Source organism: Heterocephalus glaber, unplaced genomic scaffold (genome assembly GCF_053883595.1).
Source record: "Heterocephalus glaber isolate CG9 unplaced genomic scaffold, H.glaber_assembly_v1.0 deba00001587, whole genome shotgun sequence".
In the NCBI taxonomy this organism is placed as follows: Eukaryota; Metazoa; Chordata; class Mammalia; order Rodentia; family Bathyergidae; genus Heterocephalus; species Heterocephalus glaber.
The window spans coordinates 5,058,641-5,085,259 of record NW_028258365.1 but is presented as its reverse complement, the minus strand read 5'-3'; the positions used below and the strand labels follow the sequence as shown (position 1 = coordinate 5,085,259).

Below are 26,619 nucleotides of genomic sequence, written 5' to 3'. Positions count from 1 at the left end.
AAGTAATTAGAAATGGATAAAATACTTCTACTTTAAAAAAAATAAAATGAGTCAAATAGAAGGATGAGATGTCTTCATATATTCTTTTATGAAAGAGCTCCAAGATATATAGTAAAATAAGGAAAAATAAAGCTATCCCATATGTGAAGAATGCTGTTTAGAGTATGATTGTCTTAAGAAAACTAAATTTGAATAATTTATGACAGCTAAGTGGATGTTTAGGTGGGTGGAAGGATATACTGATGTGTTATTTCTGTAGGTAGTCACAAAAAATTGTTAATGTCTTAGGTTGAGCAGGGTGCTAGAAAAATTTACTTTTTATTTTGCACTTTTCTGTACAACTAAGATTTTCCTCATAAGATTCATGTATTATTTTGTTTAAGGTTAGTAAGGGTTAGTCAAATATTTCTCCTTGTAGTATTTCTTTGTATTAGAAACAAAGACTAGTTTTTTTAATTTAAAAAAGAAACTGGTGTTATGAGATAATGTAAGCATCTATTTTACAGGCTTATAACATGAGAAGACTTTATGATACATTATGATCTTTTTTATAAAGTGTGTAAGCTCCAAGATGGCAGAGAATTTTGTCAGTTTTGTCACATTGTATCCTTGACTTCTAGAGTATCTGCCACAACACAGTAAGTGCTCAGGAAATAAGTGTTGAATGAGTAAATGAGAATATAATACATATTTCCAAGTACTATGCAGTCTGTAATGAGGTGCATTATAGTGGAATTGTACTCTATTTCCATATATGTGAGTTATATTCTTATGCATGATGTCATTAAATATGAACACTGATAAGAATTAAAGATTATCTCAAAAGTCTTCAATTATACCTCCAAATGTTTGTTTGTGTCCAGTTTTTTGTTTTCTGGCTTTTTTGGACTAAATTAAAGAATATGCATTCATATTGACTGTATTTGGAAATCCACTGTAATGAAATTCAATCAAAATAGTTATTAAAGAATAGTACTCTGATCATTTCCCTTTTATATTTCAGTTGCTGACAGTTCCATCTAATGTTGCTACTTTTAAAATTTCTGCAATTATATTAATCACTTATAATTCTCTTTTTATAGCTACCTGCTATGCAATCCCATTCATTGGCCTAAATTGTATTATTTTATTTTAAACATACAGTGTGTTTTTACTGATTGTGGTGTGCGTACATTTTGACTTTTTTAACTAAGTGTGTAGAAGTTGCCCTCTACTGGGGAACTAGCAAAACTATGTTGACATAGATTTTTCAGTTGTCTTAAAGACTCTTAGTTAAATTCACGGATATGATTTACCAAATTGTCACTTTTTGCTTTTGGTGTGCACTTTTAAGTTCGAAAGATATTGAAGTGCTTACCAGAGTACATTAAAAAATAAATGTTTGATGTGAATATACCTATAGCGATTTCTTATTGAAAAAAAATTCCTTACTTACAACACCAGTAGTTAAAGTCTAGAAGTAATTATGTTGAGATGAGTCTTTCCTGAAACATTAAGGGGAAATAGCTGTGTGCAATTATACAAAATGAGTCAGTACTGCTTATAACACTTCACCATGGGAATTTGGGAATAGAAGTCTAAGAACTCTAAAAATTCTTTTAACTAACTCCTTTGGCTTTTCCTGGGTTATAAGATGAAATTTGTTTATGGTAAAGTGATTACTTGTTCTACTAGTTGTTCAGCTATTCTCTCCCCCCTCCCCTGCCAAATCTCATGCTTCTCAACTGGCAAGGTCCATTCTGCAGTTCTTATAAACTGAGAAGACAGTGCTTGTCCTTCTGCTTCCAGGAGTTTGGCCAGGCTCTGGGTACCACTGCCATGGAGGACAGACCCTAGGATCCAGCTCTAAGTTGTTCAGTTCCCTGAGTCACATATTTCTTTGTCTACTCACTAGTACTTAATAAACATAAATGTTATTAAGTAGAAACCAATATAAATTGACATTGATGGAGGGGAGTGAGTAGGGAAAGAAAAGACTCCTAAAAGTCAGCCTGAATACCTAGATCCTACTGCCTCCTTGCCTTGCAGATGGGGAAGAGAGCATCTGGGGACTGACTTTATGCTTACATGAGGTGCAAATCTTTCTTAGGACCATTGGCTACTCCGCCTCCTTTTCTTGACTAAAACCTCTGAGTCAGAGTTCAGGGCCAGTCTTCTAAGAATGGTTCTGGCTAAGAAATATTGTGAGAACCAGAGCAAATCAGACCATGGATGAGACGAGGTGAGTGGAGTGGAGTACAGCTGCCTCCATTCACTTTGTCCAGCTTATGCTTAGCATTGATCATCACTGCTGGATCTAACAGCACTGTGTGCTGTCATTTGGACACATCCAGAAGGAATAGATGAGCTGTGCTCTAAACCCCTTCGTTCCACATTTCACATGGGTTTTTGTCTGTTTATGTTAAAGGTCTGTAAGAAATCTGAGCACTAGTTTTGAGTAAACCATTGTTTTAAATGTCTTATTTAAAAGAAAGTAAATTTTAATTACTCTAGAAGTATAATTTAACATCCAGAGACCTGCATTACAAGCCCCTTTCCCAGACGTGTCACACGCCACTCCACTGCCTCTTTTTCTATCCTCATTGGCCCTGCCCTCTGTCCTTCATTTTCCATATATCTAACTTGCTTCTGTACAGTTTTGCAAAAACCTCTCTTCCACTGTATTGTTGGAAATTCACAACCATTTTAAGGGGTAGAGAAAAGAGAGCACCTGTTTCAAGATTTCATCCCCTTCAGAGAATCTTTCTCTAGTCCGTTCTAATTTTCCTATGTCTTTTTTTCTTTATGTATATGATAAATAATAAAGTGCAGGTAGTAGGTTTCAGGTCCTCTACATGTGAGCTTTGCCCTACTCCAGGGTTTGTAGGAGGCAATGTGGTATCAGAAATGAAGAATTGGCCTGGGAGTGGTGGTACACACCTATAATCCCCACATTCTGGCAGAATTAGGAGTTTGAGCCCAGCCAGGACAGCTAAGAAACTTAGCACCCCTGTGTCAAATCAAAAAGTAATGTACTGAGGATGTAGCTCGGTGAGAAGGTGCTGGTTTCAATCCCCAAAGCTGGGGGTGGGGGGGTGCGGGAAGAAGGAAGGAAGGAAGGAGGAAGGGAAAAGGGAAGGAGGAGAACTTGACAAGACATGAAAGAGTTACATGCTACTCTTTGTGTTTCCTTGCATTTTCACCAACTCTGAAGCTGTATGTGAGAGATACTGCCTCCCTAGGCTTCAGCTTCACAATCTGTAAAATGGGGTAACAAATTATCTCTAATAACGTCTTTTTTTAGATAAAATTCCTTGATCTCTATAAATCAAAGAACTCTTAACCAGTATATAAACACCTAATGGAGGAGACCATGGCCATGACTTGCTTCCCAATCTGCCTGATTGCTTGGGATTTCTGTGCAGTTCTGTCTGTGCACTTCATTTTGTCCTCTGTAAAGTGGAAATCATAATGGCACTGTTCTCATTGGTATTTTATGGGACTAGATGAGTTAATACACAAAAGATCATAGAACATTTCCTAATACACAGTAGGCGTGCAATGAATACCAGCTGGTCTCATTATTATTACCAGCATTAGGGTCTTAAAGCATTTCAGAAAGTGAATTCTTATCAAATGAATATGCTGCTCTCTGAGAAAAGCATTTCTTACCACACATTCATTCATTCATTCATTCATTGGTTCAGCAAAATTTATTAAGTGTGTAGTATCAGCCAGGCACTGTTCTGTTACAAATATCATTGAATACAGTGGCAGATATGAATTAAATCTTTTAAGCCAATAGGAATAAATATCCAGTGTTACTCCAGTGACCTAAGAATGTTACTTGGTATGTTAACTTCCTTCACTCTTACAGACATGGATGGATGGGTGGATGGATGGTTAGATATCCCATTTTTATTTTGTATTTTATTTACTTTATTGATTTCTTATAATCCACTTTTTGAACATCTTTTCTTCTAAATTCTCTAATTCTCCCTCTTTTTCTTTTATAATCCTTTTGTTTTAGACCATCTTCTAACCTCTCAACCTGTATTTTATTTTTTTATACTTTGTTTTTACTCATAATACATGTTTGCAGTACAGTGTGTAATGCTTGCATTCATCCTGGGGAGTTCGTACATGCAATATACATAACACATCTTAATTCTTTTCCCCTTCCCTCCTATGCCTTCTACTTCTTGGTCCCCTTCCCATTTGCAAAAGTGCTTCTATTTCTTTTGCTGAGTTCTCCCTCCTGACGCTTCCTGTGGTTTAGCATTGTTTCTATTAGTGCCTTTTTTCTCACCTAAAAAATTGGGGTACTGTAATCAATTGACCTATTGAGATTTTAAATGAGGTAATGTTTGAAAAGCTCTTAGCATGCTTCCTATTCCTAATATACCCCAATCAATGTTAACTATTGTTAGGATAGTGGTATGTGGTTATACTGAAGCACACATTCTAAAGTAAGTGATGCTACAAACTCCCATATACAAGTTTCAGACCATGGGGCCTTTGGCCAACAATTGAGCTGTGTGAAATCATTTCTTTATACATAGTGCTTCTTGTGCATGATATTCACAGTCCGGTAATGAGATAGGCTGCCCCTCAGATTGCAGTATGTGCCCACGGTGGACACCTACAGGCCAAAATGAACCTTTCACGGGTAAGATCTTACCTTAGCTATGAAAGCCTGTGTCTTTATACTTAGTCATCAAAAAATAAATTTCAATTTCGTTTTCTCATTGCCTCATTGGTTTATTAAATACAGATGAGCAATTTGAAGAAGTATCTTTGGAAAGTTACTTTTTGCATTTTAAATCTATAAAGAGATTTTCATGAAAATTTCTGAGGCAATATAGAAGATTTCCATATCCATCTTGTTTTGAGTTTCACTGAATTTCATAGGCCTTTTTTTTTGTCACTCTTAATCTGGATAGAAAAAGCCAGGTCAGTGGTCAGTAGTTTAGTACAGGTCAATGAGTTTACATAGCTTCAGAAGAAGTACATTTTTTTGGTTCAAAAATAAAAAGAAATCATGAATTTGGATGCTGTTTTTCATCTTTGACATAGGTCACTGTATCAGCTGTAATTGGTAATGTACATGTTATTTCTTTTCTGTGTTGCTGTGTTTATCCTCCATCTGTCATACAGCTGTGAATATTATGACCCTAAACTTCACTCATTCTGTCTGCTATTCAGCATCCTAATTTCCTCTTCCCCACTGGCCCTTCTCTTTGCTCCATTATCTTTGGCAAAGAGAACCATCTATAGATTAAAACTGGTAGTCAGTACTGGCCAAAGGAAAGGAGGGGGGCCCAAGATAAACAAACTCGATCTGTTGGCCCAGACAGGTTACTTCACGGAGTCCTGAGAAAACTGTCGGTCAGGATTGCTAAGTCACTGTCTTGACAAATCATAAAGAAAAGGAGCAGAGTCAACAGCTAGGGATGTGCAGATGTCGCTACTAAAAGGGCAAAGAAAGTGCATTGTACACACTATTAAGTAATAATTTTGATATCAGTCTGAGAAATATTAAAGATTGGCTAATTATACAGTGGCTTATCCGGAGTTACAAAGGAACATGCTGTGATGTTTAAAAGCCAGCACAGGTTCACCAGAAGCCAAGTTATTATAAATAAAGTGTACTACGTGTGTTTCTTTTTGAAATGTAATTTTTAATTCAGAGCAGTACTTTGGAGCAGAGGCCTGCCAACCATGGCCCTTGGGGCATCTGTGGCCGTTCCCATTGTTTACCTATTGTCCTTGGCTGCTTTCCAGCTGCAACAGCAGAGGGAAGTAATTGCAACAGTATGGCTTGCAAAGCCTAAATAATTATTATCTGGCCCTACACAGAATACATTTGTTAGCCTCTGCTCTAGTGTCTAAATCCAGTCTTTCCAAATTTTAGTGTGCCTACAAGTTACCTGGAGAGCTTGCCAAAATGCAAATGACAGTACGGTGAGTTTGGAGTGGAGTCTGAGATTCTGCAATTCTGACAGGCCTCTACATAAGGCCAGTACAACTGGTCCTCAGATCTCATTGCAATCTTGTGAAATCGTTTAGATTTCAAAAATGCTTTAACAGGGTCTCTCAGTTAAGAAATTGAGAGGGCTAAAGATTTAGCTCAGCAGCAATACACTTGCCCAGCATGTGTGTGGCCCTGGGTTCAATCCCAGCAGCACAGTCAATCAATCAATCAATGGATTGATCAGTGAGTCAGCAAGAGAAAGAGTAAATTGTGAGTTGGAAATCAGTTCAGTTGGTTAGACTCTTACTTGTTTGAATAACATTATCCAAGGAATATTAGAGAATCAATGCCATCTTGGAGGGAAGTTTGGAGGCCATTTCAAAATGATGATCTGACTATCATTTCTATGTCTGAGGATGTTGCTAGCTCAGTGATGATAGGTAAATGAAGCAGTAGTGAACTTGATAATTCCTATGTTTAGATGTCCAATATTAACTGAGTTTGTTGGATATTTCCTCTATTGAAAGACAGTTCTCTTTGTATCTCACAGTTTTGTTCATTTTTTTAATAGAACCACTGGTTTCCCTTTGTTCTCAACTATCTTCTCAAGGATGTGTGTATAGCAAATAGCCCCGAAAAACAGAAATAGAGTCTTCCTCTGGAGCAAAGAGCAGGATTGCTTTCTGCCCATTATAAAAGATTTGGGTTCCCAAAGTTCAGCATTCCTTTCCTGTCCTGCCCCCCATTACTCATGCAAGTTTCCACTGCACCTGCAGGAAGCTGGCTTATGGTGAGAATGGGTAAGCCCATTGACATCGCTCTGCTTGACAGGACCAAGAGATGCTGATGCCTGCATCATGTGTAGGCTCCTTGGTGTGCTGTGATTATTTAAATCCTTTGGCTCTGACCCAGAAGTCTTATGTCTTCTGCCAGTGTACAATGAAAATATGGCAGGCAAACTTGTTATCGAAGTATAGTAAAGTTCAGACTCTTCGCAATTTTAGACATATTCTCCATTTAGTCATAACACAGATCCATGATCACTAATTTTTCCCTTCCTTTACACCATCTTCCCTTGTTTTAATAAAACTCCTCACCTTTTATTTCATCAAGAGAGGCTCGTAGTTGAAAATTCCTTCACCTTTCTAACATCAGGCATGCAAGGCTATCTTCATTTGTACCCGCTCTATCCTTTTCTTTTACAGTGAAGAGCTATCTGTCCTCCCGCCGCCCCCCCTTCTACAGTTACCCCTTTAGCTGTGCCCAGGGACTCCTTTCTTGCTGCTTCTGTAAGTGCAGTAGTAGGTATCATTCCTATATATACATTCCTCTGATCCATTTTTCTCTTTTTCTGTGAATTCTGAGAATCTTCAAAGTTTCTCCTTTCTTATACAAAGCAAAGCAAAACAAAACAAAACAAGAAACAACCAACTTCCTTCACCTCACATTCATTCCCCTCAAGTATCTGCTCTATTTCTTACCTCCTCATTACAGCTAGACTTCTTGAAAGAGATATCCAAACTTTTTTTCCTTCCTTCTCAGCCATCTGTTGACTCCTGTTGAATTTCTACTCTAGTTATTTCATTGAATTTGCTTTTTTCTTGGCCTTTGATGCCTTCTGTGTCTACATTCTGTATTTCTTAACTTCGTATCTTCTCGGTAGCTGTCAACGATGTGCTGAGGACTCACATACATCCACTATGCACACTCCATCCCAAGCTTCAGTCTCATGTCCCCACTGTCTCCAATTGGCAGTCTTGCAGATATGTTAAATGTATCATCTTTCCCAAGAAAAATGAATCTATTCATCCCCAGTGCCTCCATGGCTCCTGTTTTCAAGATCACATAATTCAGAAAACTGAGGAATAATCCTTTCTTCCTTTCTATCACCCTCTTCATACTCAGTTGACTAGTGCCTTCCAAGTATTTTTTGTTATCTTTTGTGTCTCTGTCTTGATCATTAAGATTTCTCACCTTAGCTCAAATCAACTCCTGCTTATAGTACCATACTGAACAACCTCCAATTTAGTCCCTGTCCTTTTAGTCTTCTATTTTAACCTAAACTCAGAGTGATGGTTACCTAACCACAGATTTCAGCATACCATTGCCACAGCAGGCTCCTCTCCCACATTCTTTCAGTGGCTTCCCTTGGCTTGAATGAGCCCCAAACTCCTTACCACGGATTACTACGCCTTTTACCTTCTGCTGACTTTTCACTACATCTCTCTGGACTGCACCCTTCGCACCATAGTCTTCACTTTCAATTTCTGGGTGTTGTTTTTTGCTTCCAAAGCCTTTATGCGGTCTCTCCTCCTGCCTATGCTTTCTTCTCTCCTCTGATCTGCACCTCCTCTGCCTGGTTAACTCCTACACTTCTTTCAGTGCTCACCTCCCTGTGGATCACTTCATAGTTCCCTGAGACTTTTATTCTGAAAACCCATCATTTTAATGTAATTTTTTTATCTGTCTTCTCTGAAAACTTTGAGGGCATCAGTAGTGTTTGTGTCATTCACCACTCAGCCTCACCATCTACCAGGGTGTGGCATAGTAGTCGCTGAGTAGGTGTAGGGTGAATGTTTCCGTGACAGTTGAACTCTAAAAACGTGATAGGCCAAATCTAGTAAGATCATGTTTAATATGAATAAAATGTATATTTGAATAATATATCTATATTATTTGGTCTAACAAAGTCACTATCTTTGGAGAATAACATGGTAGATATATTTCTTAATAGAAGTGTTGAGATTAGAGAAGCACAAGGTCAAACTGCTGTCTAAGTAGGAATTCCCTGTAGGCAGGGACCATGTCTTCACCTTTCCTCCGTACACCACCGATGACTATCTGACACATATTACCCCATAAAAGTTTGTTTAAATCAATTCGGTGCCATTGAAACAAGCCCCTGCCACACCCGTAGGCCTCACAGCGTGATACTGCTTTGGTGGAGTCACCATAAATCTAAGAATAGGGCCTCAGCCTTGCATGGTCAGGAACAGTTTTATTAGCGCCCCTCCGTGTGGCCGAGTTCTTTGAGGTATATGTCAGCTAGTCGGTACGTTTTCTCTCTGTCAGAAACACTACTTGAAAAACAAAACTAGTGTTCAAAGTTTTCTCAGCAGGCATGGCCTCAGACTTGAGAGAATGAAGTGGCTAGTATCATCTGCTCAGGTGACCGTATGCATCTGGCCACACTCGGATGCACTGTACCTGGTAAACAGACCATAGTGCTCCTGCCGGGTGCTAGGACACCCTTTTCCCTCGACAGAACTATAAACATACTACTAAATGTTTCATTTGGGCACATTACAGTCTGTGAAGGTCCAGTTTTAAAGACAGATAGATAAGCAGAGCAGGAGGAAAGTGGCCTTCACTTATCAAAAGACACACTTTCTTTTCTACCACCTTTCCCTCGGCTCCTCATGCATCTCTCTTTCTTCTTTAAGTTTACTCAACCCTAGGTTTTGTCATCCATGCTTACACGATCATGTTCCTTATTGACTGTATGCCCTGACCATTTTGTTTAAATTTAGGTGTCTTCAAATTTTCCCTTACCATTCTTTTGGAATTTATTGCTTAGTGTCTGCTGACCAGTCTCACTCATTACATACTGGTTTGACCTAATTTTACTCTTGAAGAATAAACTTTTCTCTAACCTTTTAAGTTATCACAGCATACTGTACTGGTCACAGGACAAAAGGCAAAGACAGCCTGGAAATTGTAATTGTCATTCATCTTTTTAAAGTGATTTTTGCATTAATATAAATGCAAGGCTCAGAAGAAAGGAGTTGTCAGTATAATTTTCAAAAAGTTAAAAACATGACTTTCTTACATAGAATGAACATATTTCAAATATTCACTTAACTGAATAATGATGGAATCAGCAGGTTGGTAAAATTGGTTCTGAGGAAATTATAGAAATGGGGATTATATAAGCTATCAAATGCTTACTGAAAAAGTTGGCTACATTAGAGATAAAACTGTCTAGTTTTTATTACAGGACAGTGAAACTATAACCTTTATAGTTATTTTTTTTTTCTGGTACACAGAAAGCATTTCCATCTGTGCTGGTCAAAACTCTGTAAGATAACATGGAATTCCATAGTCTGGTTCCTAACCAATAGTAAATAGAAAGCAAAGTACATCCCTCTTGGTAGTTTAAGTATCCTTGGTTCACCTGTTAGTGCACCAGGATCACACTGAAGACATGTAGTCTTCTTTTTGCCATTTGCAAGTTTCAGTCAGTTTTTATGAAGTGGTACTGGGGCCTCCCACGTGTGTGTGGGTGAGTGTCTAAGCAGGAAGGCTCAGAACTCTGTCCTAAGAGGAGGAGCTGAGGACTTTTAGCCTACAGAACACTTAGTATGCAGAACAAAGTGCTAATGGCAGCTGAACTCTTAAAACCAAAAGAAGTGACAGAAGAGGCAGAGATTTTGTTTACACTATTAAAAAGCCTCAGTTAAAAGCCCATCACAAGGAAGGGAGGTGAGACTGGCCCTAAATTGCTCCAAGGAAGGACCGGATAACACTTTCAGTGACTTGGAATCAGTATAAGAAAGAGTTTCCTCCTTGTGAGAGAACTTTAGCTAGGCCATTGTTTGCCTTAGGAAGAAGAAAGAGCATTTTCTATGGAGAATGTTCCTGACAAAAGCACAGCCATCTCAGCTCATACCATTGGTGGAGATGTGGGGGAGGTAGGCAGAGGGACTCACACTTCAGGGAAGGGGAGGCTGAACCAGAAGTTCTCCCAGATCCCTTTCAAAGCAGCACTTTTGTCACCTTATGAGACCTAAATCAATGTAATATGAAGCCTAAAAGTCAGTTGCAGTATCTGTGTGGTCAATGTAGTTGTTAGATAATGTTTTCTACTAAAAATATAATCAGGGCTATGGTATAGCTCAGTGGTAGAGCAGTAGCCTAGCATGCACAAGACCTGGGTTTGGTCCCCAGCACTGCAAAATAAACAAACAAATAAGAATTTTACTTGAAACTGGGCATGATGGCACACAACTGTAATCTCAACACTAGGAGGCTGAGGCAGGAGAATTTAAAGTTCGATCCTGGGCTAGGCATCTTAGTAAGAGCCAGTCTCAAAATTTAAAAAAAAAAAAATTCTTAAAGGGCTACAGATGTAACTCAGTGGAAAGACCCTGGTTTCAATCACTACTGAAAAAAAAAAAGCCAGGCACAGTGGCACATGCCTGTAATCCCAGCACTCAGGAGGCTGAGGCTGGAAAATAACTGAGTTTGAGGCCAGGCTGGGCTGCATAGTAAGTTCACAGCCAGCCTAAACCGCATAGTGAGACCCTGTCTGCCAAAAAGAAAAAGTATGTATCAGCTTTGCCTTTTTATAAGTCATATTGCCGAGGGAAGTACATTCACAGTGTTATTATTGTTTTAATGATATTTGGGTGTCTTATTTGTGTTTTAATGTGACTACATCTCAGTGTATCCAGTTTGACATGTTTTTTCTTGGAAAAAAAATAATAAAGTCACCAAAGTACCTTCACCCAGTCATTCACATCAAAGGCATGAATGGGTTTTCTGAAGTTTTTCAGTAGACAGTGAAATTCATTACTTTGTGACTTCAGTTCTCCAGGTGTTACAGCCCAAACCTTTACATGCTGTTCTGTTTACAGAGGTGCTAAACACTGTGTCTTGGCCCTGATCTCTAAGAGGGGGAACATCCTTTGCTAGAAGTGTTCATCCACCACTTTTCCTCCCATTTGTACAGAATATAGGAAACAGAAAGGAGACAACATTAAATTGGCCATTTTACAGACCCGAGAGAAAACAACATATTTATTTTGACTTTTCCACTTTCAATGATTAGTGTTGTCACCATTTAAATTTTCAGTTCACTCTTTTTGCCATTGATATTTGCAGAAACTTGACTTAGAATGTGTATTAGCTATATCATATGATGGGTTCTCAATTTGTTTCATACCATCAAAAAGACAAACTGAGCCTGAAGCTCCTCTCAGATACTCTTAAAATATAACCCCAAAGAAATGCTTGAGATTGCAGAGATTTCAATTACACCCTTCAAAAATATAGGCCCTGAAATCAAGGAGCAAAAGCCTCAATTTTAGGCTTTGCCACTTCCCACTTCCCTCAGTCTCTCCAAGGCTCATTTGTTGCCTAGTACTCAGGGGTAGTAACAGAACCTGCTGCTTCACAGGAGGATTATGTAAAAAAGAGCATTACATGAAATCCTTACCACAGTGTCTACCGTAAGTACTTCATAAGTATTAGCTATTATTATTTTTATAGTATTTATGATGACTTCACCAAAACTTCAGTTTATGATGCTCTTGTCAGAGTTTATGGCATCATGGCTGACTCATTTCCTAACATAACTGAAAAATAGGTTTCAGCAGTATATAATATTCAGTCTTAGTTAATGAACTTAAACAGCCAATCTTGAGACAATAATGAGGAATATTTAACCCAGAACTTAAACATACGTTCTGTTCAGTAGCAAGTTTTTAATATTTTAGGAAGAAATACTGTAAATCTTTAGTAGAGCTGCAAAGGACTACTCTGTGTTGATGACTATGTGTTTAAAGCATTCAGGCAGAGAAACTTGATCTACTTGCCCAGATGAGGTTGTCCCTAAGAATTACTTGTCAACTTGAGACAAAAATCATATGACAGCAAATCACTGCATATATGTCATAAGCAGAACTCTGTAGAAAATTATACCGGTAGCTGAGATCTGCTTCCCAGTGGCCAATGATACATGGGTTCACCTTTTGTCACTAGAATGAAACACTTGACATTCACAATTTAAAGGAGGAGAGGTTTATTTGGCTCATGATTGCAGAGGGTTCCATCCATAGTCAGCTGGCTCCAGAGCAAGGAACATCATGGCAGAAGAGTATGGTGGAGCAAGCTTCTCACTTCATGCCTAGCAGGAAACAGATCACGGGGAACTGCACTAGCAAGAGATATACCCTCTAAAGGCATAGCTCAGTAACCTACCTCTTCAACTGGATCTTACCTCCTAATAACACATTCAGCTGTGTATATGAGGGAATTAATTCAGTAATGAGTATAACATCTTCACAGTCCAATCACCTCTTTAAAGGTCTTAATCCAGTCATGCTGACAATTAAGACAACTGGCACAAATGGTATAATGGAGTAGGTTTTGAATTTAGAGTTGAATGAAGCCGACCCAAGTCCAGGACTTGCTGTTTATTTACCATATCACCTTGGGTTTGATTGCTTGGCTTTTCTGAACCCCAGTTTCTTCATGTATAAAATGGGGCTGGTGTGTGACCTAATTCCCTCAATAGAAGAGGGTCCAATTTTAAAATATATGTGAAAGTACAAGATACCACTAATAGTACTGGTATTATTACTAATACTATTACCATTTCATTATTACTAATACTATTTCCATTTCATTATTACAAAGAAACATGAAATGGAAAGATATGAGTCCCCATGTACAATATGCACCATCATTTCCTCCAGTACAAACAAATATCCTCAGAGTGGTGACAGCATTCAACCTTCTTCCTGGGTGAAAAGTTTCACACTATGACAGATATTGTGCTCGTTTTTCACACGTGTTATTATTGCTATTGATATTCCATAAGTAACATTAATACAGATGTCTCTTTTATCTGATTTTAAGTGATTTGATAAAGCTCATTAGCTTATAAACCAAATTAATTCTATTTGTCACATGCTACATTATTTGCCAGCTCATTCTACACTTATTGTTTTAGTTGCGCCAATAGTTTGCTATTGTTGATAACATCAAGCCCAAGCTCCTCCTCCTGTCCCTGGGAGGCCTTTGGTAATCTGGTCTCTGAGCCTCCACTTCATGCTTTTTCCTACCCTCCTGCACTTCTCATAGCTTTCTGAGCCCCTGTCTTCTTGGAAGGTCCCTTCCCTCTCTCTGCTGAAGTAGTTTCTGGTAAATTCTTCAACTTGTTCATATCTTCTCCTCATGATCTCACAAAGTGAAATCGTCACCTCCTTTCCACGCTACTTTTCCCTCGCCAGTGTATTTAATGCCACCTATCACTGTGTATTGAACTTTGTTCACAGGTCAGCATCCCCTGTTAGGCTATAAGCTATTCAAGCATGAGCACCATGTTGGATTCACCTTTGAATATCCAGTGAGAAACACAGTGCCTTGCATTTAAGTGGATGTTTGATACATGTTTAAACGAATTGTCTTAGAATTGGATGGCTGCTACATACATTCAAACAGCTAGATGGTTTCGGTTTCACATTGCCTTGTAAAGTTTGGATTTCCTGCTAAAGTGAATGTATTCCAAGTCATTGAAGGATGGCTTTCTAAGTTAAAAATTATTTTGTCATTCGGCACCTAGCTTTCCGAAATGTGCCAATGAGAACCTATTTAATGTACGCAATGGAGTTTATAAGTTAAATACATACTATAATAAATAGATTTAAAAGTATGGGCCTTAAATTGTAGTAAAATTTGCTTAATAAAGAAGCATTCATTCTAATAAAACAAGTCTGTATGTGGATTGTCAAATGTATGTATCCCCAAAAAAGTCAGTTTCACAGTTCATGTCAGGTAAACCATTGCCTCTCGTACCATATCCAGAACAATTTAATTACTGAAATAACATATAAATACCAAAAGGACTGTTTTTCTTAAAGTAATGAAGTGATCCCAGACCTGGTTCAGTCTCAGTCTCTCTCTCTCTCTCTCTGTCACATACACGCACACACACACACACACACGCACACACACACACACACACAGCTTCAGATTCTGAAATTGTAAAGTTCCAAGTAGAATGCATTAATAAAAATAAGAAATGCTTTTTCTTGTATAAATCCTATTGAAGTGTTGGTAGATAAAGGAAGAACTAAGAGGGGCGAATAATCATCTGCTGCTCTAAAACTGAAACCTGTCATGTTAATTCCCAACTCAAACACTTAGTTTTAAAGATTTACCTTCAAGAAACCTAAAAGCTTGTATTCTGCCTCACTGGCAACAGCCTCAAACTGTTCCCTGTCATCGAAGAAAACAAATCTTTTGCTCATTTCTGCCTGGGGGAGGCAGAGGGACTGAGGTAGTCCTGTGTGGCTGAATTAGATGAAAGACTTGCCTTCCACCATGGAGACATGGAGTCTAATCAAGTGAAATGAGTTTTGAGATCCTGGCTCATTTCCTGGGGGAGATCAGTTCACATTACAAAATCATGACATCTCATTCATCACAGCTGACGTGGTCTTTGCTCAGGAGAGGACCCCAACTGGGACTGAACCACCTGTCTTCTCTTGAAAGGGGGCACTTTATCCAAGTTAGAGTTGAACACCTTGGAGTGGGAAAGCTTGCCAGTCACCAACTTCCATGCGTGTGACACAAGTACAGTGTGAAGAGGAACTTAGGTTTAAAAGAGGAAAGACAGACGAGTCTAAAGAAAACTGGTGGTTATATTTTTAATGACACTAAACACAAATAATCGAAACTGAGCTGCTAACTCATGACGGTAGGAGAGTCAAGACTGAAGCTCTGTCTTCTTTATCGCCTATATTTTATTAAACAGGAGTAAGAAGGAGAGCATTTCCAAGTATCAGAGTTTAAAATGGCAAAGAAAGTATCCTGCTTTCCAGGCTGATAAGTAATCATTATCTCTGTTTTTGGTTTTTTTCAGGGCATCGTTATAACACCTCTGCTATTGCTGCTTTTTGTAAGTATTTTGATGTTGTCTCTAATATATTTTATTAAAAACCACCTACAACCCTTCGAGGAAGGTCATAGAATAAAACAGAAACTTGAATTCTTTTGTGCCACTTTTGCAACATCCTTCCATTGGGGCCACGGAGACACCCCATAATTCTGGAATCCCAGGACGTCATCAGGTTCCAGCTATACGAGCTCCAACTCCTGGCTAAATCATTAATTACTACAACTTGATGGCTGTGACATGGCTCACAAATGTGCTCTTTATTTTCTCATTAGTAAAAACTAGTATGATTAATAGTGAACCAGTGACCCAAGAAAGAACTTGGACTGGGGATCAGAGGAAGCTTGGGTTCTGAGGCTGGTAATGATAATAACTAGCTTCCTCGCTGTGGGGAAGACTGCCTCAATTTTCTCTTATGTAGAATGGGCAGTACCAACAACTACCCCAGTCTGACCCCCAAGGACAATGAAGTGTGCATTAGAAATAAAAAACTCTTAAGTTGATACAAGCCACTGCTTCACACTACAAAAATTGTTCAGAAAACAAGAAATGCTAATTAACTGTCTTATTTCCTTTGGCGCTAAGCATATGAGAAATTAGATGGAAGATTATAATAGGAATTAATGTTATCTCATGCTGAGCAAAGCATATGTAATCATGAATGATACCTAAAATATTTTATGAACTGTGCATTTTTTTCATACATCCATCTTCCAAATATAAATCACTCCACTTATCACTGAAATATAGTGGGAATGCATTTCTGGGAGTGAAATGGAGCTGTTTGACTAGCACTATTTGTCAGTGAATTAAAACTATGGGGAAAATTTATTTAATTATAGTGTAATTACCCAAGTTGGAATTCAATTAAAGTAATAGAGTGAGGGACTTCATTTCTTACCAGCTGTGTAGGAGATAGAGAGGGATAGATATCCTGCTAAACAGTTGGATTCTGAATCTTTCATGAAAGACATTACCTTCAAGTAATAAACTGCAGCCTCACCCCCCTCTTCTAAAATGCTGGCTCCACTCTGACAAGGTAAGGAGAGTCAAAGATCTGATCAGTTCCAGCAGTGGTTGTTCTGTTCTGTTCTGTTTTACCAAGACTTGGGATCCCATGGGCACAGGCACAGACCTGTGGGTCGGTGGGCACAGGGTGCAGGCCAGTGTGAGAGTCACAGGCCTGGCAGAGAGCTCAGCGTCCAGTAGATGCACAGTAAATGGCTGCCTGGCCTCGGTTTTGTCCATTGCGGAAGAAGAAGGCCTTACTCTTGTGACTCACTTAAGAAGAGCAAGGGAGAATGAAACCCAATAGGTAGCAGAGATGTGGGGTAGCACTTCTGAATATTTCAGGCCATGGAATCTCTGGTACCCTATTTTAGCTTGTCAGTAAACAAGAAAATGAGGACTTTTATCCTTCTCCTTCCTGTCTCCATCTCTTCTCAGCTGACTAATGGTACAGCATCACATTAGTGCCAGCCATGGACCCCTGAGTCTGTGAGCTTTAGTTAATTCGACATTTAAAAATAATAGAGCTATGAGATAGTGAACGGGACTTCCCTCAACTTGAAGATGAGCTTTCTTTTTGAGCCAACTGAAGTGCCCTGTCAAGTTCAGTGGCATCAGTACACACCAATACATCCATGTGATATGACTGTAAACACTCACAGTACATGCTTTTTTGGGTCTGTTTAGGTTATCATGCATTTTACACATGTGAGAAACCCCCAAACACACATAGGAGCATTAACCCAGGGCTCCATACATGTTGGATAAACTCTACCACTAAGATACACCAAGCCCTTTCTTTTTAAAAATTTTATTTCCGAGAGAGTGTCTCACTAAGTTACCCAGGCTGGCCTCATACTCACTCACCATCCTCCTGTTCAGCTTCCCAAGTGCTGGGGCTACAATGAGAATTTCTTAAACCCTTGGGTTACCAGGCCTTATTTACTGAGTAAGACAAGAACCCGAGTGACGTAAAATATGAACACATTCCACAAAAGAGGTACTGGTTTTTTTTTTCTCAATAGCCCTATTATAGGTTGGATTATTGCCCCTCAAAAGATATGCTGAAGTCCCAATCTCCAGGACATCAGAAGGGGCCTTATTTGGATATAAGACCATGGTAAATGTAGTTACTTAAGGCAAGGTCATGCTGGAGTAGGGTAGGCCCTTAATTCAACATGATTAGTGTCCTTATAAGACAAGGAGTCAGGGATTAGAGAGCTGCATCTGTAAGGCAAGAAATACCAAGGACTGCTGACAAACTCTGGAATCTAGAAAAGATGAGGAGCAGGAGGGACAACAAATCTGATGATTTCAGTGGGAGAATTGTTCTGCTTGATTTGAGACATTCAACCTTCAGAGCTATGAGACTGTACATTTCTGTTGTTCTAAACTGCCTAGTTGTGGGCTTTGTTACAGAAGCCCAACTTGATGCAACCCATGAGCATGCTATTATCTTATTTTATCATATTTTAAAAATGGAAATTTCTCAATATTCAGGCACAGTTGCTCATAAAGGTGGGTCTTGTTGATGGAGTCACAATTCCCTGTGTTATTAATGTCTCAGTATTTCCATCACATTTGTGTTCCAGTTGAAATCTGTCTTCTAATTTGTTTCTGCTGTAAGCATCTTTCCTGTCACTGAGCCTTGAAATGGGATGAGGTGCCTTCCTTCCACCTCATTACAATTCCAGATCACTTCCATATAAAATCCCCTGCTTCCTTTGAAGGTTATGCCAATACATACGTACTATCTGCTCCCTCTCCTTGTTGTAATTGTCAATAAAACCACAAGTCATTATCAGGCCACAAAAGCGTTAGTATCTTGCCATTGTTTTCTTCTTTGTTGTACTTGGTTTGACACTTGGTGTTTTCAGTATGCACATAGTAGATCCTTCCAGTACCCTGGCTTCTAAATTCTTTTCCTTTTCTCCATCAAGGTTGCCTTCCACTTAATTTTATCCAACTATCCCAATTGTCAGGCACTTGACTTTATTACTATTAATAGCCCAGATCCTATTATTTCATTTATAATTTGGTTTTTTTACATAAACTTTTAACAGTCATGCTTATCTTTTCTGCTTCATATTTGCCTGGCAATGCACCAAGCCTACCAAAATCTAACTTGATTATACCTTCCTACATATATATCTGAACACGCTAGATCAAACGCACTACAGCGATAACTGTTCCTGCATGAAATTCATGACAACTGACCATGAGTGAGGCCTGGCCAGCCTACTGTCTTCCCCTAATTTGTTAATCTCCAACTCTAGAGAATCATTTCCCACCTTCTCCTTGTCTCTGGAATCTTTAATGCTTCTCTTCATATCAACTAATGCAGAAAGAAAATAAAATGAGGAAATCTGAAGCAATGAGGGAACTTATGTAAGATACCACCTATCTGAATCTATATTCATATCTTTGCCATATCTCCTGTTTTCCTAGGTAAACTATCTTTTCTCTTAAGACCAGTTCCTCAAGTCCTGCTTGTATTGCCTACTTAAGGATATAATTCACACAGATTTCCCTCCTCCTGCAAAATCAAATTTTCTTTCTCTTCTGGGTCACTTCTATTAGCAACAAACATTCAACAGTATTATACATCTTAAAAATTAAGTCTCACTTTATCCAGCCTGCCCTCTATTTCTGTGCTGTCTTTGTAAAATGTTATTTAAACCTAAACCTATTTACCATTCCTTTGATAATATGTATTGAGTTTTTTCCCTAAAGACCACGCACTGTCCTGGCTGACAGTGATGTAACAATGTACAAAACAGATATGTCTTTAATATCATTAAGGCTAGGTAGTAGTGAAAAGAAACAACCAACAACTAAGTAAAAATACTGATGCGTATTTTTTTTATAGACGTGTAAGATGGGTCACAAGTACTGCAGAGAAAAATAAAATAAGGAACAGGAATAAGAAATGCTAGAGTGAGCTGGAGAAGAATGCTGTTTCCATTAGTGTGGCCACCTTGTGTCTCACTGAGCAAAGATGAGACAAGGGAATGAGTCTTCTGATATCAGAGACATAGCAGGCACCAAGTGGTATAGGACCTTAAAATTCTTTGTGAGGACTTTGAATTTTAATTTGAGAAAGATAGAAATTATTAAATAGGTTATGATCAAGGAATGGTGTTCTGATGTACCTTTAAAAGGATGATTCCAGGTGCTAGTTTTAAAGTAGATTGTAAGGGAATGGTAATAGAGGAAAGAAAAACATTAGAAAGCTAGGGCAATATCAAAGCAAGAGACTATTAGTTTGAATCAGAGTCCCTAAGCAAGTCTAATGAGAAGTAGTTGGAAGTGGAACTTGAGGTTAAAACTGAGAGACTCAGTGAAAGTGACAAGGGAGAGGAGAGTCAGGAAGACTCTGAGCCCGAGCAGCTGGAAGGGTAGACTGGTCATTTTCTAAGATATGGAAGACTGTAGGGCTCAGCAGGTTGAAGGGATCATACTGAACTTGTTCATAATCTTGTTCAATACTGGACATGTTTAGACTGAGCTACCTTTTTGACATCCAGGTAGAGACATCAGGTAGCAATTGATTGTGCGAGTCCAGTTTACAGGAGAAGTTGGAATTAGAGATGCTCATTTGGGAGAGGACAGCATTGAGATGAATTTCAAGTTAGACTGGAATACGGTGATAGTAGAGAAGGAAGATAGCAGGGAACCAAGGTCTTGGGCACTGCAATATCGACATCAGTAAATAAGGCCAAAGCATGACATTTTCCTAAGAAGAACACCGAGACCAGTGTCCCTGAAATCTAGCAGAGAAGGTATTTCAAAAGGTCGAGGATAAAGGAGAGTAATCAACTATTTCAATGCTGCCAAGAGCTCAAATAAAATGAAGCTTGAGAATTGACCATTAGTTTTAACAAGATGGCGGTCAATGGGGACCTTAACGAGAGCTATTTCAGCAGAATTGTGTAGATGAAAGCCTGATTGGAATGGGTTTAAGAAAAATAGAAGGAGAAGGCATTAAAAACAGGAATAATTGATGACTCTTTTACGGGAATTTTGCTGTAAAGGATGCCGAAAGTGGGGCAGTAATAAAGTAAATTAAGTATCAAGAGAAGAAAATTCTTTAGGTTGAATGTCAAGACCTCTTGAAATATGTACGGTCCAAATTTGACCACTGCTGAAAGCCATGTCCTCAGAGTTCATAGATGATCCCATTTTCAATATGTGATAGTCAGGTTAGTACCTCAGGATATCTGACATTCACCTACTGCTTACCCACTCAGTATCTAGTTCTGAGACTGTGTCAGTCAATTCATATGACTTGGTTTGTTAGCCATTCGGCCTCTCATCAAGTAGATCAATATTTATAAAACTTTATGATAAGGGGACATACATACACAGCTGCATGCGTGCGTACGTACACAAACGTGTATACACAGTGCATACATACCAGGCTCTATTTCTAGTTTCACCTCATAGGTCATTTTTGTGATGCTTCTCTTCAATTAGCTTCCATTTCAGAGGTTCTTACATCCAGCAGATTTGAATTCTTCCAACACTGTATAAGAAACCTTATTTTTCCAGGGTGGGTAAAGAAGGTAGAATAATGTTTGTTGAGTAACTGTCATGGGTACTTTATACATAATCCCATGTGACAAGCATGGCTACCCTTAAAGGTAGGCGTTACCCTAGCATTATATGAGACAATTTAGATTCCAGAAATTTTCATAACTCAGTTTCATAACTGCACAATGGGAAGGAACACGGGGCTTTTCAACATAAGCATTCTCACCACGAATGATCCTTGTAGGTTGTGCCTACAAAGTCTGCCTCTTAGGAGACACCATTTTAAGATGTATTGCCAATACTCAGTTACTATTTCTTACTATAATCTAGGTAATGTAAGTGAGACAAAAAAGAATAAGGCATAATCATTTCCTTGAAGAAACTCAAAGTTTATTCGGGTAAACAAGAGTGAAGAATATGAAAGAAATTGAGAGGAAAAACTATGTGATTCAGAGTAAGTTTAATAGGATTTCATCAAAGGGAGAGGTCCAGGTCAGAGAAAGAGAAAGATCTGGGTAGCCTTTGAGTCTACAATCATTACTAGTTTCCCTAGTAATTGGCTGCCTGTGATAGAAAATTCTTCAACTCTTGATCTCATCACTATAAACAAAAGCAATGTATGTAGCCATTAATGTCATGTGTAATACTCTGATTACTTTTATAATGGGTTCCCAATTATGGTTGCATAATTAATGGTTACACGTGTGCGAGATGCAGAAAATGTTAATAACTATCATAAAGCACTTGAAGAGGAGCTAGCTATCTGATTATTCCAGTTACTTCACACTAAGCCACTTTTCCACCTTGTGCCTGGAAATGTTTGTTTCTAAAACAAATGAAGATGATGCTTTCTTGAAGCTGAGAGTAGCTTTTCTTCTCACTGTGTGTGTAAATTACACAGAGGTTGTTCTCAAGCAGAGAGAATTTTGTGAAGCAAAACAATCCATATAACCTGTTGCAAGTGCTCATGCCAGGATCGATCTCCCCCATACACACCCTCCCTACCTAATGGTTATGGAAGGGGGAAAGTAGGGAATACGACTAGGAAGCAGTTTTTAAAGGCTCAAGGGGTGACAGAAGTGACATTAATTCCCTCCTCCCCTCTTAAGGGCCACTGACCCGTTTATGCCAATTCCCCTCTGACCAGGGACTTCTCAGACCTAAGTGGGGTAAACTTGATACAGCACTCTGGTAGTCTGGCTTCCTGTTGCCCTGTGGCCCACCTCCAGCACCAGGTAATGATGCTGCTCCCAGAGCAGGTGGCTTCACTAGAGTGGAAAGCCACTGCTTCCTGGCTACCCTTTGGCCTGTTGGTAGCCAATCCTAGAGCACCCTTTTGGAGCAATGTAAACATTTGTTCTATTCAAGGGAATATTTAGCAGGCTAGATGATTCCTGACCCAGTTCAGATTGGCAAGTTTTTTGGTCAGAAAATAGAGAGCAAAGTTCATGCCTAGATTTCTTTGAGTATCTCTGCCTCTAGCTCCCCATGTCCTGGAAGCTTTCTCCTCTGGGTTAAGAGAAGTCAATTTACAGTTCACTTGGGCACATTTCACTGGTCTTTGTGGTTTGAGTAACCAGAACTCATGATTATACACGTTAAGTTTCCATCGGGGCTGGGTGTAGCTCAGTAGAGTACCTGTTTAGCATTCACAAGACCCTGGGTCCCCACCAGCACAGAAAAACAAGAGTAGTTTCCATCAAAGTTATTAGAAGGTAGTCTTTTCACGTTTTATTTTAAATTAGCATATAACACAGGTGAACCAGGAAGATACTAAGCAAAATTAAATAAGCCAGATACTGCATCATCTCACTTGTATGAGGAATCTAAAAAATTCATACTCACAGAAGCAGAGTGAAAGTTGGTTACCAGATTTTGAGGAATGAGAGAACTGGATACAAACTTGTAGTTTTAAGAAGAATAAATTCTAGAAACCGAATTACACTGTGGTGACTCTAGTTAATAATAATTTACTACATGGTTAATTTGTTAAAAGATTAAATTTTAAGTATTCTCACTATACACACAGAAAGGGAACCACATGAATAGCTTGATTGGGGTAATCATTTCACAATTATATACACTAAAGTATCACATGCATGCACACCTTGAATGTATACAATTTTTGTCAATTTACCTCAGTTAAAGCTGAAAAAAGATAAGTTAGCATATAAACAAAAAGTAAAACTATTTTATAGTGTTTTAATCTTTTAAAAAAGACTTTTGAAGTCTATTTTGTGCTTTTTCTCTGAGAAGAAAAAAGACCATGCATTTAGCTATAAAAAGATCACTTCCTCTACTAAATACTACACTTTTTGTGAAGAAGACTGATTTTAGTTTGATGCATGCAGTTGAATCAAAATGGCTGTTTAATAGCCATATGCCTAATGTTGATAAAAATCAGTCATTTTAACAGTGAGTCGTGGATGTATTTAACAATTTTGTATAAATCACCAATTTAGTTTGCACGTATCCCTGTGAGATATAAGAATAACAGAAAGAATAAAAGAAAGATAGAACTGTACTTTATGGTTAAAGGGATAATTCTGGAAGAGTTTTGGGAGATTGTTTTTCTGCCTAAATGCTGCCCTATGTGACAGAAAGAAGATATGAATATTTACGCGTGTGATCTACAAAAACGCAGGTACAAAAAATTAAATCTAATAGTAAGCAGATTCCTCTCCTCCTGCTTACCCCAGGGCTGGGCTCTGTGATGATGTGGGGAAGATGGAAATCGGGCAGGAAGGGAATAGATCCTGCCCTATGTCGGAAGCTGCTGCCTCCTGGTTTTCTAGCAAAAGTGGTTTCACATTGGCCATTCCACCGTATAAATTTTAAATATCTATTCTTATTTTTCTCTGAATGTGGTGCTAATGAAAGTGAAGACTAGTCATCAAGGGTGAATTATTTAATGCAATAATGTTTTAATAGCTGAGAAGAGACACAAATAGTAGCAAAGCCCGTGGCTAATGGGTTTCCCTGATAGGAGATAAAAGGGCGATTACACAGCAGAGCGAGTGAAGGCCTGGTGCATTAATGACAATTTATAGGTCAGCTCACTTACAGGAGTGATTGAAAATGCACCATCTGTTTCCTAACGGTCAGTTGATAACTGTGATTCTGCAGGCAGTCAGTGTCTCTTCATCCCAGTTGTCACTAATTTGTCTTTCCCAGTCTGGTTAGTTTGGCCCCATAATATTTGACTGACTGGACTCCCAGGTTCTTTCCAAATGAAATAGTTTCCAAATTGAGTGCATTGATGGCAGTCAGTCCTGCTTCCCCTCAGCCTTTCTCTGCCAGGTTGGAGAAGTAACCCCTAAATTAAATTAACATCCCTCTGGCCATCCCCCTGCTTCCGGTTACCTACCATCCTTGGGAATGTGGAGAAAATAGTCACTGAAATAATCTTCTTTATTCCAAATCAGGAACCTCAGTTGTGAAGGGGTTCTCTGTGCCATACACAATGCGCGCACGCGCGCGCGCACACACACACACACACACTACTTTTCTCTTTCTCACAGAGGCAAAAAAAGGAGAGCCCAGTTTGGGCTTCACGTCTGTCCCCTTCCTCCTCCTCCTCAGTGCTCAGTGCTCTGTGGCACTAATATGCACTCGGTGGGACAGATGAAGTGTGAGGCCTCTGAAACCGCACTTCTGGGTTTAGATCCTGGTCCTGTCACTTTCTAGCTACAGTGACCTTGTGCGAGTTGTTTGACTGTTCTGTGCCACTGTTGCCTGATATGAAAATGGGGTGATAATTAGGTTAACCTCAAGGAACTGCTGTGAGAATTGACTGTTCAACACACCTTAAGCATTTGAAACAGTGTCTACCACATGCACAATCGGTGTTGCTGTTGTAATTGTAGGAGACAGCTGGGTGGGTGGCCAGGCTGATCTTTTCTCAGGTCTGTGAATTAAGTAGGATTTTGTGACTTACCTGAATACAGTTGGAAGAGTGGAAAGGAAACACTATCAAACCTTCTTTTCTACCTATAAGTTATAGTCATTCATTAACTGGCACGCTTTTGTTGGGCACCTACTGTGTACTAGATTAGTGGTTCTCAAAGTGTGAACTCCATCACCTGAAATCTTGTTAGAAATGCAGATTCTACCATCTCCCATCACCCTCTATAGGCTTTCTGAATCAAAAACAGGATGGGACCAAGCAGTGTGTGTTTAACTAGCCCTCCAGATGTTTCTTGTGTTCTAAAGTTCGTCAACCATTTCTCTGGATGTAAAACGTGAACAAGACAAGTGTTCTGACCTTCAGAAGCACACAGCCTCCTGGGAGAGACAGATTCGTAAAGAAAAACAACCAAGGCTTCTGCAAGACGCAGTGGAAACACAGAGAGCAGTGGTTCACAAAAAAGAAAGGGGGCAATTCAGCATTTTTGAAGGAGGTTTTGGAAAGAGTTCCTAAACGAGTGTTACTTAAACTGTATCTTGGAAAAGGACCAGAACTTTTACAATTATACGTAGGGAAAGTGACATTCCTAAGAGGGCACTGCATGTGATAGGCAGATGTGTTTTGTCCACCATTGCATCCCCAGTGCCTGGAGCATTCCCTCACTCATAGGAAGGACTAGTAGAACAACTGGACACAAAGATACTAAATTCCTTTATACTGAACTTTCATGAGTCAGATCTCAGCATAAGATATTAAAACCAGCAAGGCAACCTACTTTTGAGTTTTCTACTTTAAAGTACTATATTTCTGCAAGAAATTAGCCAATGACTGGGTTGTTTCTTTAATCTGCTACATCTTAAAGCATTGCTTGGCAATACAAGACATATTACCTCTAAATCTGCAGGTAGTTCAGTGAAGCCCAGAGGAATTGCTTGAAACAAGCTGATTTTGCACCCACATATTTTACCTGCAAATTAGTGATGCTTCTTGTAAACCTATTGGTCTTCTCAATAGTTGATCTTCACAATAGTTTCCTCATTAAAATATGAAGAACCAAATATCCCAGGAAGCATATTTCTTTCTGCTTTAGTTAAGATCAACCCTGCATACAAAATGATTGTATCTTGTACTTTGTGAGTTGTGTTCTCATGTGCTGTCCTGTGCCAGATGCTGCTCTTCTTTCTTCTGGATACCAGGGCACCTCTGCATCTTCACACTGACCACAGTGACAGGTCTGGTAACCAATTCAAAAGAAAGGACTTAGGACAAATTAGACTCCAGTAGTAAGATTCTCTTCCTTTCAGAGCCACATCTAAGGAAGCCACCCTGTGGGTCTTCCCCTCCAGCAGCCCCGCCATCCCTCCTCTGGCTCTAGGTACGCAGTTAATTACATCCCTGGTCAGCTTGTCCTGGTTCTCTGATCTGAAAACACTGTTCAGGAACTGTACCTGGATTTCCGATCAAGTGGATCAGAAGTCACAGGCATTCTGAACAATAAAGGGAACTGGGGATCATGGACAGCCTCCTCCGCGATCA

At 39.1% G+C, this 26,619-nt stretch overlaps 1 protein-coding gene across 2 annotated transcripts in view; it reads left to right on the top strand.

The window, feature by feature from the left end:
• Slc10a7 (solute carrier family 10 member 7) overlaps positions 1-26,619 on the top strand; it is a 245,218-nt gene that overhangs the window by 158,594 nt on the left and 60,005 nt on the right. For both annotated transcript variants that reach the window (XR_015443972.1, XM_004868926.3), the window contains one exon: positions 15,603-15,638. Coding sequence is in view for 1 of the 2 variants with exons in the window: in XM_004868926.3 (XP_004868983.1) it covers positions 15,603-15,638 (36 nt within the window). In the remaining variant the exon portion in view is untranslated. The remainder of the gene's footprint in view (positions 1-15,602; positions 15,639-26,619) is intronic.